At 46.4% G+C, this 18,101-nt stretch overlaps 1 protein-coding gene across 5 annotated transcripts in view; it reads right to left on the minus strand.

The window, feature by feature from the left end:
* BDH1 (3-hydroxybutyrate dehydrogenase 1) overlaps positions 1-18,101 on the minus strand; it is a 56,540-nt gene that overhangs the window by 37,242 nt on the left and 1,197 nt on the right. For 3 of the 5 annotated variants that reach the window (XR_009487666.1, XM_059855429.1, XM_059855430.1), the window contains exons 2-7: positions 17,839-17,970; positions 14,708-14,780; positions 13,160-13,270; positions 10,719-10,860; positions 9,079-9,231; positions 7,243-7,737 (exon numbers count right to left, since the gene is read on the minus strand). Coding sequence is in view for 4 of the 5 variants with exons in the window: in XM_059855429.1 (XP_059711412.1) it covers positions 7,268-7,737; positions 9,079-9,231; positions 10,719-10,860; positions 13,160-13,270; positions 14,708-14,780; positions 17,839-17,921 (1,032 nt within the window). In the remaining variant the exon portion in view is untranslated. Of the gene's footprint in view, positions 1-5,914; positions 7,738-9,078; positions 9,232-10,718; positions 10,861-13,159; positions 13,271-14,707; positions 14,781-17,838; positions 17,971-18,101 lie in introns of those variants that run through there. The other 2 variants (XM_059855428.1, XM_059855426.1) reach the window with 2 other exon arrangements.

Below are 18,101 nucleotides of genomic sequence, written 5' to 3' on the forward strand. Positions count from 1 at the left end.
ACCCCAACTCACCCTGCAAAGCCACTCGCTCATTAGTGCCTACAACACAGCTGGAAGTGCATTGATCTTGCTGAGAATTAGCTCAAGGGATCTCCCAGGAGCTAAGAAACAAGGAAAGAGTTCAGAAGGACTCGAAGGATGTGGAGGAAGGATTGCATCCCCAGGAATGCTCTCCAGGCAGTATCAATCCAAGCAGGGCTGGGCTGGGTTGTGCTAGGCTTTGTCCCCCTCTCTCCTGTGCAGAACCCAGATTTCGAGCAGTGTTCCTTGTGGGAAGGGCTGCTCCAAGCAGGTGAGCTCCTTGCTGTGGGACTCAGTGCTACAGGAAACTCCTGATAACAACACAGAGAGGTCCCGAAACATCAGCAAAGGGAATGCAAATCCCTGTCTCCATGGGGTGGAAGGTGATTCCCTCCTCTGCAAAGATTTCTGCCAAGCACAGCTGATCCCCACAGAGCAGGCTCAGAGAGGCAAGGAGCAGGGTGGCATCCAGAGGAGCTTCAGGGAAAGCACTGCCAGCCAGAGGAAAGCAGCTCCCTCTGCTCCTGCTGATCCAGCACCCTCTGCTGTGTGCCAGCACCAGCCAGAGGCACATCCACTACTGCCACATCCACAGGCTACAGGGGGACAGCAGGGACCTCTCCACAGAGAGAAGCAGCGGGAGGGTCAAGAGGCAGAGGCAGGACAAAGAGGGAGGTGCTGACCTCCCGGTGCCACCAGCACCATTGCCAAGCTCAGCAGGCTGGGATGAGCAGTGCCAGCCTGCCAGGAGCATCCCCATCAGAGCAGATCAGCCCTTGTCCCAGAGGGCTGCTCTCGCCCTGAGCAGGATCAAGCATTGCAGGGATGAACCAGCCCAGTGGGGCTGAAGACCAGCATCCTCCATCCCCACTCCAGATGGGATGCACAGCCATAGGCAAGGCTGAAATGGGATCCTGAGCCATGGTCAGGGTGGGGAACCCCAGCTGGCACCGGCAAGGTCCTGATGGCCCACCAGGGAGTAAGATCTTTCTCTGGTTTTAAACTCAGTACAGATTCAGAGGTGAGAATAACCCAAAGTTTTGTTTAACCAATCTATAATTTTTCTGGTCTCTCCTTCAGACCAGTCACACTTGCAGTCTCATGACAACAAATACCCCAGTTCCACTGTATTGGATCCTGGCAAAGTTTCCCACAACACCTCCAAGATCTCAGATAGGGGAAGCACCAAATACTCACCCTGTTTTCATGGATACGACAGAAAGCTGCTGCTTTCTGTGCTAGTAATGCCCAGCTCTGGGTGGGCTGGCCTTGTTGTGCTGGCAGCATTAAGATTCCTAAGGCCTGAAAAACTGGCTGCAAGTCTCTGTGGCAACATGTTATCTCACAAGATTTATGGTTCATCCTGCTCCAGGCTAAGTCAGAAATACCACCACAGCGATTCCTCCAGATATTACTGCATTTCTAGGCTACTGCTCTGACATTCACAGCAGGGAAGAAACAAGGATGGGAACATTTACACTTTCACCCTCAGCTCCAGCAAGGAGCTTTCTGGGGGTTTGGTGTGTGGGTACTCAGAGAGGAGGCGAGCAGGCTGCAGTTGCTTCCTAGCTTGCAACTCTGGCTGGAAATAAAGCTCAAGGATGAATGCCTGCACAAGATCAGGAGGAGGATTTTAGTTTTCTATGTCCTCCTTGGACATAAAAGACTAAAGTCATGGGACTAGATTGTTGGGAAAGACAAGGCCTCTCTTCAGTGCCCCATTTGCTGATGGAGAGCTAAGCAGTGAGGGGAGCAAACACCCCAGGGATCAGCACATTGAAGCCTGTCAGACAAGCAAAGGGAGGATGGCCAAAGTCCCTGGCAAGGTCTGCGCCTGTCTGGAGTGGCTGTAGGGAGGCTGCAATTCCCAGGGCACAGCTCCTTAGCACCACAGATCCCAAGTGGTCTGTGGGTGGGCTGACACACTTGCTGCATGGCTGAGAAACCAGAGCACCCTCACTTTGGGAGAGCTCTGTTTCCCCAGGACTCGTGTGGGTGGTGACACAGGTCTCCCAAGCTTTTCTGCTGAAGGTGTCTCATATCACACAAATAATTGCACAACCTTGTGCTAGGGAAGGGAAGGAGAGAATGACTGGAGGAGGCTGTAGCCAGGTCCACTCCCTCTTCCAGTTCATTATGGTGGCAGAGCTCCAGAAAATCACAAACACTCATATGTGATCAGGGACAGATGCTGACAAAAAGGCATCTTCAAATAACCACAAACAAAACACTATGTTAGCAAAAATTATTTTAAGATAACAACATACACTTTATACAGCTCCCCACAGACCACAAGGGGCTGCCTGCTGGCTATGGAAGCAGAACAGCCTGATTTGTGGTTTTCAGGCAGCCCTGAGGTCCTGAGACTCTTTGGAAGGTGAAAAATGGTAGGCAACCATCTCCACTGTCCCTCACTGGTTGCAGGAGAGCTGCAGGATGGCATCTGTATGTCCCTCTCTGCATGGTGGGGGTGGAGGTCCCCAGAAACACAGGCCAAGCTGGCATGCCATGTTTGCCATCACCCTGCTGGCAGGGGCAGTGCTGGGCCTGCTCTGGGCAGTCTGTCCCTGCAGCTGACAGAGAGGAGATGTGCTGCCCCCTCTGACTGCCAGCATTGGGCCATACTCACAGAACCCCTTCCACCCACTCCCAGAGAGGGTTGTGATGCTCAGGTGATGGCAGGTGATAAGCAAAGGGTGGCCATCCATGTGACAGGTGCACAGGCTGCTCCTGGCCTCGGCATCCCCTGTTTCTTGTACTCCTGCTCAGTGAGGAAGAGCTCCTTGCTTACTCTTGCTTACTGCTTTGGTGGGACCAGGCCAGCACTTCCTCTCGTACAGGGAAGTGCCAGTTTAAGTCCACAGCACCCCGAGGCTGCACAGCAAGCCCTACATCACTATTGGGAAAGAGGGGAGAAAAACCAGTGCAGGGATCTTGAGTGGTACCTTCCCAGGCAATGGACATCAGATGTGTGAGTTATGTTTATGATTCCCTTCTTGTTTTCTGGAGAGATACTTTTTTTCAGAGCCACGGCCTTGAAGTCCCAGCAGCTGCACATACACCCTGAAGCCTCAGTCCAACCTCAGAACAGATAGGACTTTGACTTTGTAGCTCAGCAGCTGAGCCACTTTTATGCTTAGTTGAGGACCTATATAATTGTTATATTTAATTCAACTGGGAGAAGACATCCTGTGCTCTGCTGTTTAGCAATGCATGAACAGGAGTGATCCTTTCCCCTTTTGTGTTTCCAGAACAGTCCTGTTTCCAAACTGCCACTCCAGGGTAAGTCCCAGTCACACCCCCAGGGCTGAGACCCAGGAGGAAGCCTGGGTCAGAGCTCTGCCAGGATGTGGGAGCTGAGGCATGGGCCTGGGAGCAGGCCTCCTTAAGGTGTGTGAATTTCTGGCTGTGAAATGATCTCCTGTTTAACTGGGACTCTGTCCTGATAAGGTGGCAGTAAGGAGTCACTAAATGCTGGTACTCAGTACCCTCATCACCAGGAGCAAAAAGTGGGTAGGACTTCTGAAGTGGGTAGGACTTCATCATTTCCACACTAGGGCTCAGAACAAGATGTAACAGCTGTAGTGGAAATTACCCCATCCCTGCTACTTCCCACCACCCAAGGCAAAGCTATTTTTAACTCCAGGTTGCCCAAGGGATACTGCACAGTGAGATCTGTTGCATCATCACCAAGGGTCTTCGCCTCACAGGAAATCTGGGAAGAGAGAGCCCTTCCTCCAGCCAGATGGGACCAGACTGGAGCTCAGGTATGTGCACGTCTGCAAACTGACCCCTCCAGGCTCCCCAGCTCCTCCTGAGGGAGCAGAAGCCGTCACTGAGGCAGCCTTGAGAGTACAGAGGACCAGGTGCCTGGCCAAGTCCGCTTTTGTTCTTTTCATTTTTCAAATAAACCTGGGCTGAAGCCATTCAGGAGCTGCAGTGGCACGGTGCAGGCAGACCTCGAGGGCTCTGAGTCAAAAGGACAGTCATGCAAACCCAGAGGGGATTAGCTTTTAATGAGCTTCTCAGGGCAAACCCTGAAATCGGGGGATTGCCAAGATCCCAGCAGGAAACCTAGCCAGCTTGCTGCCCTCCTGACCACAAATCCGCTGCCAACCTCTCCCAGAGTCAGGAAAACTCACAGCTTTGGATGCACAGGAGCACCCCAGCCATTGCCCCCCCATCGCACAAAACCACAGAGCTCCCTGTGACTTGCACTGCAGGGCAGCGTGACTGTCACATCTCCTTCAGCCCTAGTGCAGTGGCACAGCTCCAGAGCTCCCTGAGGCCACCCCATGGGAGAGTTCAGGAGCCTCCAGAAGAAATGCCATGTACGTGTGAGTGCAGTTATCCCTGCTCAGCTTTATCCCTCTGGCTGGGAATGAACACCGTGATGTTGAACATTTGCTACGTTTGCTCCTGGGCTCTCAGAGCTAAACTGAGATAACTTGGCTCTGCACTCAAAGTTTCCTCCTCTCCTGGGGTGACTATGATGCTGAATTGTATCCCCATTGGTCTGTTTACCCCAGAAATAAGTTTTGCACCTTTAAAACTTAATATGAGAGTGAAAGAGGGAAGAAGGCAAAGCGGTGCAATGTCTGAGGCAGTTGTATTCAAAAACATAAAGATAAAAGTGTTCAGCATTCCTTTTCACAGACTGTTGTCTGCAGCATGGACAGTGGGAGAGAGCTCTCCTTTGCTTTCAAATAGTTTTTTTTAGCTAGCTGAGGCAGAGAAGTTCCCTGGACTGTGGCTTTTCTTTTTCTTGGAACTGACTGGCCCTGCTCTGGACTGAAACCCCAGAAAAACACTGGGAGCTCACACCTGCAGCCCACTGGGGTCCGGGACACTGCATTGCAGCACTGGAGGGATTGATAAGAGACTGAGTGAGCCAAGCTACCTGCCACGAGGAGGACTTTCTGAATTTGCCATCTCTTCAGAACAGTGAGAGATTTTATTGTTTAATATTATTCATTTTTAATGTTTGTGAATACTTTGCTTGTTAAATAAACAGGTTTTTTCCACTTTTCTCCAAGGAAATCTTTCCCTGAACCAATTGGGGAAGGGGCTGCTTGAATCTGCTTTCTAGGGGGACCCCTTTGGAAGTTTCCTCCCAAATTTGCCCTAAACCAGGACACCTCCATATCTAACTCCACTGATTTGTATTAAAACCCAGCAGTAAAACTGGGAGCTAGCATCCCAGGTGGAATTACATAATTTTTTATGCTACTTAGCATCTTAAAAGCTAAATTTTAGACTACAAGAACTTCCCTTGTAAAGGCTTTTCTCTCTCTGCTGCGTCATCTGCGACAGACAGTGTTATCCATGTGTTTTGTTCTGCTTTGCAGTTCAGTCCTGGTGCCTGCTGGGTAGTTCATACTCATGTTTTGTCCTAGAGAAGAGTCCTTGTATTGGAAAACAAGGCAATATGCCCTGCACTCAAGATATAGCTACCACTGCCGGGATTCTGGAGAAAATCAGAAAGGTCTGGAAACCAGCCAGTCTCTCTCTGGAATTTATTTGGGATCTGTCAATGACCTGTTGTGTGCTACCCTGCTGAATCACTGCTACTACCCTCCCCTCTTCAGAGCTCAGTTTACTTCCCTGATCCCTTAGGAATAATCCATAATAATCCTTTGTAATCTGCAAGAGTCCACTCCAAATGCAGGTTTAAGAGCTGTGAATACACAGAGTCCTGGCATCTCTATCACGAGATGCAGGACACAGCTGGTACTCCTACACAAGTCTTGCAATACCCAGTACAGCCATGAAGGGCTCAAGACTGCAAATGAGCCTCTGAACCGTGTGTGTGTGTAAAGGCATGAACCTCACCACTACAGAATGAGAGCCTTCACCTTATATATTTCAAAAATAAAGAGAGGGAGCCTCTGAATTTTGTTACCATTCATGTGTACATTTATTAAGCCAAAGGAGTTTGATCATGTCACAGTATGTTACTAGAGTACATGAAATCTTTTCTTTTCAACTTCACTAACAATGGTCATTAATTACTTTTTACTTTTGACTTTCAAGCTTAAAAAAATTTCCTCTTTCTGAATTCCTCATGAAAGGCTCTTTTTTTTTTTCCTTTTCTTTTCTTAAAGTACAAAACAAATGTTTCTCAGATATGTAAACAACCATAATGGAAATGAGACTGCTCCTAAAGTTAACATTATTGTTATGGATGGTCTGATAATCTATGTCATGTGGCATGTATTTCAGCTCAGTGACTCCTTCAATGGAAGTTATGATTGTTATCACCTGTGCTGCAGTACTGGAGGCCTGGTCAGGGTTAAGGCCCTTCTGTGCAAGCTGCTGTACAAATACTTGGCTATAACTGAGGTCCCTGCAGAGAAGGGCATTCACTGATGTGCCTGTAACCCTCTCTGCTCCATCTGCTCCACAATGGAGCTCAAGGAAGCTCCTCTCCAAGCTCACTCTGGAGTTCATGTTCAGATACTGTGAAGAGAAGGGAAATGTCACTGCAGGCCAATCCTGACACCTGCAGTCCTGTGCGTAAAGCTGCTCACAGTTATGGGAATGCTCATATGAGTAAGGAACTCCTGTGGTGAAAGTCTGCAAGGCTGAGTCCCTGGGTCATTGGACTCTTTGCAAGACAGCAATCGAGAAAAGCAGACTGGTTCCTTTTCTCTAGGGTTTCATCAGTATAATTCTAAGAGAGAAAGGGATGGGGTCAGTTGCTCAGTTTCAGCACCTTGAGCATTTTGAGTTCTGATCCCCAAGTTAAAGAAGTCTCTGCTCTGCCTTGGGCTGCTGTGACCAGGCCTGGAAAAGTCAGTTGGACGTTCTTTGTCATGAGGAAGCAGTGGTTTGCCATTGGAGCATGGAGGGATTCTGTTCTATGGTGTGGAGGCTGCATCCTAGGCAGGAACTGTGAAGATTGTGTTTGGCCATCAGCAGAAATTATTCTGAAAAAGCTTTAGAGCAATTGCAGTTTAAATAATGATTACAGCTTCATATTTGAGGTGAAAAAAGAAAGGATTACATGAAATAAATAGCAATAAAATTATTATCCCTGCACAAACATAACATATTCCTGCCTATGAAACATCCCTTGCAAATTACTGCCTTTTAGGTTACATCAGCTATTTAAATGAACCCTTTAGAGCTAAAATACAGTACTCTGAAATGAGGTTAGAAAAATTTAAAAAGGACTAATGGGAAGTGTGTACAAAGCTCTCTTTAAAACAAATTTCCCACCTGGATAGCTTATGAGCGTGAGGCCTCAGTAGACGTAGAGCCGGTCTGCGATGGCAGCGGGCATGTGGGTCATGATCTGCATGCGCAGCCACCAGTAGTAATCCATGGGGTGGTAGCGGGTGTAGGGGGTCGTGGAGGTGAGCGCGTGCGCCACGCTCTCGATGACCGGCGACGTGTCCCTGGAGCCGCTGTTGCAGTACGACTCCATCTTGCTGACCTGCTCGTCGAAGTACTTCCTGCCGTAGTCCTTGCGCACGATCTCGGGGAGCTCGTCCCACATCTTGTCGGCGATGGCTTTGATGCGCTCGGGGCTGTACAGGTTGGTGCCCGCGATGAAGTTGCCGGGCTCCACGATGCTGACCATGACGCCCTGGGGCTGCATCTCGTAGCGCAGGCAGTCGGAGAAGGCTTCCACGCCGAACTTGGTGATGCAGTAGGGTGAGCGGGCGGGGCTGCCCATCCGCCCCATCATGCTGCTGATGTTCACCACGCGACCTAGGCAGAGCCGGGCAGAGCACAGCTGAGCTATGGTACCTGGCCCAGAGCAGGTACCTGGCACACACCACCCAACACATTCCTCAACGTGCACCCACCCACCTGCCCACTGCCCGCTGCCTGGCAGACCCACTCTTGGCTCCGCCTGAGCAGTGCGGTCCTAGGCAATGGCAATGGAGGTTTGTGCTCCTTGGCTCATTCTACCCAAGGGAACAGGCACATGCTGACACACAAAGCTCAGTGCTCCGGGGAACACAGGAGAGGCTGGACAAAGCCTGCATGGGGGGAAATAGGATTGCTCAGCAGCAATTTGGACTGAGCTCAGGCAAGTAAAAGCAGGAACAAGGAAAGGCTCTGGCACCAAAGCTGAGCTTGTTTATTTGCAAATCAAAGGCCAGTGGTGGCTCAGAGTGTCTGCTTCTCAAAATGGAATAAATTGTTCCTGTACCACCAATGGGCAGAGCAGCTGAAGTCCACTGCACTCTTCCATGTGACAACTTGGTTATGGCTCCAGGAACAGAGGCCTTTCTCCCTTACAGAAGCAACCATTTGGGCTGGGAAAAATGCTGGTGAGAGGCTGTGGATGCTGCAGTCTAGGCAAAGGTTGGAGTTCTCTGCACTTTATACCAGGGCTCATTGTTAAGTTGTGTTAGAAAGAGAAACTTTGACCTCAGAAATGGATAACCTTCCATGGTGGAAGAAGGGCTGCCTAGGCCACATCCAGCCCAGGTCTGCAGCACAGGGCAATATTGTTAATGCTTGTGGATGCCTCAAGAGTGAAAAATACTCTCATTTAGTCAGGCAGTAGGGCCTAGCACAGGAAAGCTTTTGCCTCTTTATGCCGAGACCCATGCAAGCTCCAGGTCTGCATGCTTTGCTGTACAACCCCCCTTCTTCCTAAATCACAGGCTCCCAGAGTAACAGGGCAAATTAACAATTTCCCTGCAAGAAGCTTTTTGCACTGCTGCTGCCCACCCTGCCACAGCTGATCTTTATATAGCAGGGAGGAATGCTCCTGGCACTGTAATTTATTGTGAGCTGCAGTTTCTGAACAGGTAAAAGAAGACATAATGGATTAGATCCTGCGTGGGATGTTGCAGGAGAAGGCAGCACATATGGGAAAGAGAAAGAACTGGTTTTCAGGCCTGTTGTCTTGCTGTGTAACTCAGAGAGGTGAGGCAATCCGTGTGTCTGCTGGGGACCACACTGTATCTCTGAGGGAAGGAAGGGGTCAATGGTGCAGAGAGAAGTGCCACAGACTTTCTGGCCTCTAACACAACAAGATGCGGCAGGATGGGGGACCTGCTACAAGGAGAGCCAGTCAGGAGCTCTGCCACTCACCCTTAGACCTCCGGATGAGCGGGAGGAAAGCCTTGGTGGTTCGCACAGTCCCCCACAGGTTCACTTCAGCTACCTCCATGTAGGTGTCCATGCTGGTGAATTCAACTTCCCCAAAAGTGGAGATCCCAGCATTGTTAACCAGCCCCCAGAGCCCTACAAGACAAAATCATGCACCATTAGTTGTGCTAATAGGTTATTAAACCACACAAGAGCTTTTCATTATGACTTGTGATGGTGAAGACCAGACAGAAGAGAGTCCAGAGCGGACTTCAGTCTCCTGAGAAAATAGAACCACCATGGAGATCTGCCTGTACCACCCAACACTGCAGCCACAAAGTACTGTGAATGAGGCTTCCCAGGAAGTTCTGAGCCAGCAGAGAACTTCAGCCTTGTCTAAGCTGCTCTCCTTGCCACTCTTTTTTTATCCATCATAATTTTTAAAAAGAAGCAAAATATATAATGCAAATAATAAGAATAGGAATGACCCTGTAAGAAACAAAAGAGTAATTCTTTCCAAGTAAAATCCCTTCTGTCACCATAAGAACTAGATTGTCTGCAGTGCTGGGAAGGAGAGTGTAGGCATGGGTAAGCATGCATGCCATGGCCTCTCCCTTTTATTCTGCTGCAACCAAAAGGGAACAACTGAAGCTACCTACTCATTTGGCAATAAAAGATTAAAATGGAATTTTGAATAAAATGAACAAATTTCATATAATATTCTAATTGTACAGGAAACATGCTGAGAAAAGTCTGAGAAAGGCTTCTGTCTGTCATTTAGAAAAACTCACTTTTAACTGTTGACTGACTGTGTCCAGATCTGTGTTACCCAGGAAAGGCAACTTCATCCTGGCCTGTGCTTGAGAATACAGAGCTAGAAAACTTAATTTATATAGAAGATCCATATGTAAAAATTAAATACAAAGAAATCAAAAGAAATCGGTTTGCAAAATCCAAACCAAAACATTACTGGTTGTTCTGCTTATAACAACCTTCTGTTGAATGTGGATATCCTTTAGGAGGAAAATGTACTTCAAAGGGTGGAAAGGTTTCAGAAATGTATGAGCAAAGGCAATTTTCACAGTACTGGAGCAGAATTTGCTGCTCACCTCAGTGGAATGAAGTAGGCAGGCTAAGAAAGTCAGTACAGCTACTCCCTGAACTCTAAATGGTAGTATCTACAAAAGCATTAATGATACCCAGCTGGCTTCATGGGAAATTCTTTGGAAAACCTCTCAATTTCCTTTGCCTTTTGAAAGAGTAGGGGACACATTTCCATTTGTAATTCCCAATCTTTGGGCACAGGTTTTATGACAGAAAGGGAGTCACAATAAACTTCAGTTCACAGGAACAAAGAACTAATCCCAGAGCCTTGAACACCACTCTGGTTTTTGCCAATGTCCCTACAGGAGCTAGTGGAGAACAAAGCAGTTTTCTTCATAGATAATGTATGAAGTGGGAAGCTCCTTTCTGACATGGTACAATATTCAAACAGGCCATTTGCTCTGCCCTGCTGCTCCTCAAAGATTTGTGTCCTTCAATCACATGCTCAGCTTTTGAAATACGCCCTGACAATGCTCTCAGAGCCCAACCAAGGAAGCTCCTGTCCCTCTGCTGTCTCAGAGCCCATTGCAAACACCCACCTTTCTCTGGGTCCTCGAGGCTGCTCTGCACATGCTCCACTGCCCGGTCCATTTCTTTGCTGTCACAGACATTGAGCTGGACAGTTCTCATTCGGTCACTCTTCATGGCATCCAGCTCCTTGGAGCCACCCTCTCCCTTGTCCTAGAGGGGAAGAAAGTGCTGGTTTCAATCTGGCTGAAGAGCTGTGCAGAATACCAAACACCTACTATCAAATCAAGCAAAAGAGAGCACAGGGCAGTCACAGAATATTCAGGACAGTCCTGCAGCCCTAGGAAGAAGGGGAGCAGACAGGACTGGTCCTGCGGAACACCATTCCTCAAGCATCTTCATCTGACCATGAATCCTGTACCAAGTCAGCTGGTACAAACTGCTTTAACCACCAAGAAAGCAGTCAGAGGTGGATCTGCTGCAGCAAGGCACCCAACAAGCACCCCCTGCTCAGTACAAGCTCCTGCACTCTTGATCTGCAGTAAGGACATGGCATTCCTAAGAACTGTGCATTCCCTGAGGACACAGTGGCTCCCCAAGCAGCACTCTGCTCCTGATGTGCAGGTGTGCTGTGAAAAACAAACCCATGGAAGTGACACTGAAGTTTCAGAGTCATTTCCTCTATGTCAGGGCTAGGTCAAATATATCCAAGCCAAAGATTATGTTTGTTTTTTATCTAGTTTTATCTAGCATCTAAAAACATCAAGCTTTTTCTGCTGCTAAAATTATCACCACCAATAATTATACTCTGATCAGAATTCTGCTTATGATTTTGCTAGAGAAGCCTGTAATACAGTGAAAAATCAGCTCAGTCTCCTGGAGGTGTTTTTGTTCTACAGAAAGTATAATGGCCTGAAGACACATGGGAGGCCACTCAGCTAACTAAAGAGCTTTGGCATTTGCCAGTGTTTTCTGATGACAACTGCTGTTACCATTCTTGGCATGGCCACACAGATTTTGGAAGATGGTGTGTGAGTTCAGCTAAAGAAGCAATATTTAATTACAGAGTGATACTGTAAGGCTTTCTGCTGATTTTTCTGTGAGGAAGTAAATATTGATCAAAGTCTAAAAGACTTCTGGCATGCTGCTGCATGTCAGTTTATGCTGAAATTGTCAGAGGCCAAGATTTTCCATGAACATGCATTCAGTAGAAAAAGTACTGAAGACAACAAAAATAGAAGGGAGGTTTCAGTAACTGTTAGGTATGTCCACTGAAATTGTGGCTTTTTAGCAGCTCAGACAGAAGAAATGAAACACATAAGTAACTTTGCAACTCTGATGTTTTTGACTTCAAAACCACAGAGGCAGGCTATTACTCTAAACAGTGCTTTTTAAGTTTGTAGTGTTCTTATAGTCTCTAATGTTGATCTTCAGTTACAAAAGCTAAGTAGAAGCTAATTATCTGTCAAAAAAGTACTTATCTACCCTCTGTCTTGAGCCCTTTCAAAAGGCAGCAGTTTGTACCAGGTGTCCTGTTCTGCTGTGACGCCTGTAGAGGGAGCCCAGGTTAACAAATAAATCTTTGACCCAACACTGGGACACAAGACAGAGCTATCGAGACAGACACCTATTTTGAAAAAATGCAGTAGAAACAAACTACTAATCTAAGCAAAACTTAGCAATAATGCAAAAAATAATAGTAGAAAGTCGGATAACATTAAAGAATACATGGCAAATTCTCTTTAAATAGTATCGCTATTCAAGATATGTTTATAGTGATGAGTGAGCTAAAAGGTTAGATCAAACTAACTGACCCACCCCAGGATATCCTGAGGAGTAAGTTTGTTTCTGGTAGGAAATGGCCGTGCAACTAAAAAAAGTGCAGTCCTTCACAAGGAGAGAGAGACTAAAACACTCTCCTGATCTCCATGACCATCAATGCTTTGCCACACCAAGACCTCCTTCAGAGCATATCAAGGCTGTGTCACCAAGCTGTTTGTGGCCTGATTCTTCTCTCATTTGCACTAGCGGGACTCCATCACCCACCCAACTATTTCAGAACCCCAATACACACCATGGCATGGCTGTGCTCATGAATATAGAAAATATGCTCAGAACACATGCTATAAAATCACTGGTGGTTTGGTGTATTTCAAAATTAATCAAAATAAGCCCTGCATAAATATATACAGTCTGAGAGCAGGGCCAAAGGTCCAGACCACAGCCTGACACCAAACTTTGCTTATGATTAAGCCTATAAAATTAGATTTGGGATTCCAGTTCTTCAGACATGGAACAGACCACAATGTTGTGACTTAAATAAGAACCTCTCCAGATACTATTCAGTCCTGGTTCTGCTCTGTGAAATTCAAGCACCTGTGTCTTTCCCTTTGGGGTACCAACCACCCTCCCTCTCCTTGGCAGAAAGCTGTGCAGAGTGGAGAGGGAAGAATGGAGTTGCTATGTGTCACTGCCAATGTCACAGGTGAAGAACAGTTTTTGTTTTCCCTACCTTTTGCAGGCAGCCAGCATAAATAATGAAACCTTTGTCATGCAGGTGCTTGGCCAAGGCAAATCCAAATCCTGAGTCACAGCCTGTTATAAGCACAGCTCTGCTGCCAATCTGCAAAACAAACCAGAACAAAATGCACTGGAATTGAGTATTTGATATCAGTGATTTCCACCACACAGAATAAGTCACATCCTTGGCCAGGAGCAGTGTGTTCCAAGGATGTTCTCTACACTCACTGCTTCCTGCCACCCAGTGCCTCCTGAACACAAGAAATGACATTTTCATACTGAGTTCACTCCAGTGAGGCAGGATCACCGCCCTCCCAACATGGAGGAGTTCAGCACCTCTGGCAACAGGCTTCCAAGGCAAACAGACCAAGCAAACCACCATGCTCTGGCAGTTCACATCCATCTTGAAAACTGAAAATATACCAGACAGTTCCCAAGACATTTTTCCTTCATCAGGAACTGCTCCTATATGTTCAAAGCAGGCAGGAGTCCACTCTTGTGTGCATGTAGCCCATAGGGCATGAAGAAGACAGTTTGACTGAAGAGAGGATATAGTTTAGTCTTACTGACTGCTCACTTATCTTTCTCTCTCTAGCATCTAAGCCCTCTGGGCTGGGTTCTAAGAACTAAGAAGATTTAAGTGGGGTTAGTATATGAAATTAGGACCAGTAGGTCATCACTTTTTTTGCAAGTGATGGGCTTTTTCGGCTGGGCTTTTTTGGTTGGGCTTTTTTGGTCCTCCTATTTTTCCAACTTACAATTTAAATTCCCTCTCCAAATTCCTTTTTCTAACCCAAAGACAGGCAGCAGTTAAATAACAAGCAGTTAAATAACAAGCTAAAATGGTGCATCAGACAGCCCAACAGCAACAATTGCACATCCAAGGTGCTACTGTGGGTGTGATTACATAATAATTGCCTGCAATTCTCTCCGACTCATCTCTTTTAACAAGCTATAAATTTGGCTTTCCCCAGCATATTCAAGGACTGATGGGGGGAAGCAGCAAAGGCTTCTCACACTAGAAGCCCAGCAGTGATGCAAGGATCACATCTGAGTTCCTCTGAAACTGTGTTCCAGAGTTATGGAGCAAGTTGTGCATATTCTAGCACTGCTACAGTGCTGAGTTCTGTGGCACAAGACAGACAAGATGACAAAACACTCTCCTCCCTTTTGCCTGGCACTGCTCCTGGCAAGTCAGTATCTTCAAGGAGAGGGCTGCTAAAAAAGGCCACTCTCTAGCTGAAGTGGCGAGGACACACTGATTTATTTACATGTCTTTAAGGTGGAACATTTAATCTGCTGAGTGAGTTCCAAAAATAGAAAAAGCCCACTCGTATGATTGTTTATTTCCATGCTTAGCAGCACATGCCGTGCTACGTCAATGGAAGCTCAGTGCTAGGAAAGAATGCAGAGTATGCTCGAGAGGTCCAGCTTGGAGACTTTCTGGCAAACTGGAAAGATGAGTTTGGTCACCAGGATTCAGGGATTTTAAAACCCCTGCTCAGCAGAACTAGTTCCTGGAAGCCACAGTCACACTCACCTGATCAACTTCATTTGCATAAGAGCGGCTGCCACATGGGGATAAGAGAGGGAAGGAAAATCTCTGCACGGGCCTGTTAAAAAAACCCAAACCAACAGAACAGTCAGACGTGGAATATCTTATCCATACCCTGCTGCAGCAACATACACATGAAAAGGAATGTAGTACTGCCTAGATACATGATGTAGATTGTCATTTGGGAAGATAGAATCTAGTCTATACTTCTCCTTAGTCTGAGCCTGTGTGTTTCCTACAGTATGACACATTTGTTTCTCCAAAGACCTTGATGCTATTTCCAGCTGCAGAAGCTGTCTGGGTATTACAAAGGATTCTAAAATAGCTCCTGGTCTGGAGGCACAGAGCTGCTTTCACCCGCAAAATGGGCAGTGCAGTGTTTGCATTTTCAAAAGCAACAACACCCTCACTTAAGATGAGCACAAAGTTGGGGTATGGGAAGTTATTAATTTGTCTGATGAAGGAATTCTGCTGTGGCTTTGTCTCTGACACCCAGCCTGAGGCTGAATTTGCTTGGATTTGTCTCACTCCTTTCACACACAGCTCCATCCTTATTTCATCCCGGATGACACTTCTTCCCCTGCAGTGTCTACCCATTAAATACACTTAGATTTTACATCCCCTTTTTGCAACTGCTTAAGCTAAGAAACACTGTCTTTGAGCAATACCTGCCATGCAGATCTGAAGCTCATCCGCATAGTATGTGTGACTCCCAGAAGACAAAACATATTCACAGAGACAGACCAGAGCAAAGCAACAATGCCTTCCAGGAAATGAGATTCCATTTAGAAAAGCTATGTTACCCAGTAGCATCACTCTGTCTTAAGTCTTGCCATCATTCATCAAAACTGGGCCTGAACAACAAATCAGAGTGACCCCAAGCTCTGTCCTTGTCAGTCACCTCTCAGGACTTTATCAGCTTTTTCATTTTTGCTTTGGGCACTCACATTGCCCTCTGGGAGCTTTCGGCCTTCCCTTGGACTTGCTGTACTTCATCTACCCTCTGGCTCCTCCAACAGCATCTATCCTTCCCAGAGCTTTTCTTCCAGGCTAATTTTTGGTTTCTAAGCAAATTTGCATAATCATTCACAATTATTTCCAGCTCAGACATCACAGGCTCTCGCAGAGTGACCTGTGCTACACTGCACAATAGCTTGCAGATGCTCTGTCCTCTGAGCCATATCTCAGCAAATCAAGGGATCTGTGAAGGCAGAAGCTTTGAACCAGATGGGAAAGGAGATGACACATTCAGGCAATGGTGTTCACTCACCCTCCTGAAACAGTTTAGCTGTTTTTCTAACTTAGAGTGTCACAAGCCAAATCAGCTCTTGAAATAGCTATAGCAAACTTAATTGCTGCAAAGTCAGTCCCCAGGCAGTGTGTGTTAACATCACTGACCTGCAATCCTGGATTGAAACTTTTACCTCAACATTAAGATTCTTGGTGTGTCTCAAAGTGCCCAGAAATGTTCATAGCATTTCTTACAGCTGAACAAACTTGGTTTTTATTTTTCAGTGTCATGTTTGGTCCTGTTATTTCACTGCAGAGCACTGATTTGTTGCACTCAATTCACAATAATCTGTGGAGAATACCTACTTGACATTCTGCCTATCTTGACCTGAAGGCAACGGCAAAAGAAGAACAGATGCTGGCTGTTGCTGAGCAGGAAATTCATCAGCAGGAACAGCCAGGAAGTGATGTGAGCCCCCACATGGTACACTAATATACCATAAGCCATTTTTGTCATTCTGCATCATTGAATTCTAGAGACCACAACAGAGACTTCAGAATGCACAGATGGTCCTCAAATTGAATTTGTGCTTGTCATCATGCACTGCCTTTTGTTCAGTTCCACCAAAAAAAGGAATCATCAGCTTGAAGAGTCAAGTACAAAAATGCTGCTTCAGTGCACTAAGACACTAGTATAGTGGCAGCACTGCCTTTCAATGAACAGCTGGATTTCCATTGCAGGTTTAGCGACTTGTGGGGATTTGCAAATGTTACACAGGTTTGCCCTGAGTACAAGACACACAAAGCACAAATACACAGTAAGCAAAACAGAAGACAGAAGAAAAAAAAAAAACCCAAGAATATGCTGAAAATTCTTTCCTCAAGTTAATAAAACATTAATTTGTATTTTTAAGGCCACAGCAGATTCCTGCAGGTGAACTCTGGTGTATGTGGAGCAAACAGGAGATAAAAGACCTATGTCTGTTTGCACAGGAAATCTCTTAACAGCCTAGCTATCTCCAACACCCTGTTACCAGAGCCACCCTTGACCGTGATGATGCTGGACACCACTATCAGCAGCAGTAGAGCAACACTGGAGGTGGCAGTTCTTGTTTAACAGGCCATGAGCCCCTTCTACATGGCCTATGTACAATCAGTGGTACATACACTGCTGTTTGGGAACCCTGCTCTAAAACAAAGCCAGGGAAAGCACTCAACTTGTTCTGAATTTGGACTAAGAGGTTCCAATCATACAGCAATATAAATGTTGGGTTTTTTTCAGAGCTAGAAATTAGAATTAGATAGACAATTTTCTGTTCATTTGCAGAAAAGAATCAGCTTAATTACTCAGCCCACCTCCATTTCTCAGTTAAACCCTCCCTCTCAACTTTCTGAGTTCATGGGATTCGCTGCCTCTTAAATCACAGGAAGTCACAGAAATATGACAGTTTCTTGCACTGAAGCAAGGCCTACTTGCTGATATTCCAAAAAAGACCTCTTGATGGATACTGAATTAATGTACTTTTTAACTACAATGTAAAAAAAAAAAAAAAAAATCCAACATGTTGCCAACCCCTCCTTGCATATTGAGTCCATCTCTGCTGTGCTCAGCTCAATGACTGAGCCCTGGCACAGGTTGTCCAGGCAGGTTCTAGAGTATCCATTCTTAGAGATATTCAAAATCCACCTGGACACAGCTCTGGCCAACCAGCTCAGAGAGGCCCTGCTTTAGCAGGGCGGTTGGACCACATGACCTTCAGAAGTCACTTCCAACCTCAATCACCTTGTGACTCTGCAAATAAACTGTCCCACTGAAATCAAGTGAGTCTTAGACGTGTGCTTTACTCAAGATGTCACTCTTTCTTCTTTTCCACCAAGTTACTTACCTGAAGCCATTCCCTGGGTCCTTGATATTCAGGGCTTTCACAGAGAAGTTCAAGAGAGGGCGGGACAGCTTGGTGGCCAACATGTTTTCAACTAGCACACTTTACCAAAAGCAAAACTATTCTTCCTTAGCTCTGCAACACAAGATAGCACCTCTGTTTTAGTTGCTCAATTATTTTGTAAGACATGCTGACTCCATGTATTTCAACAGGAAAATACAGTCCAAAGGAACTCATCTTCTCCCCTTGCAGTCCCTCACACAGAG

This window comes from Haemorhous mexicanus, chromosome 10 (genome assembly GCF_027477595.1).
Source record: "Haemorhous mexicanus isolate bHaeMex1 chromosome 10, bHaeMex1.pri, whole genome shotgun sequence".
Classification (NCBI taxonomy): domain Eukaryota; kingdom Metazoa; phylum Chordata; class Aves; order Passeriformes; family Fringillidae; genus Haemorhous; species Haemorhous mexicanus.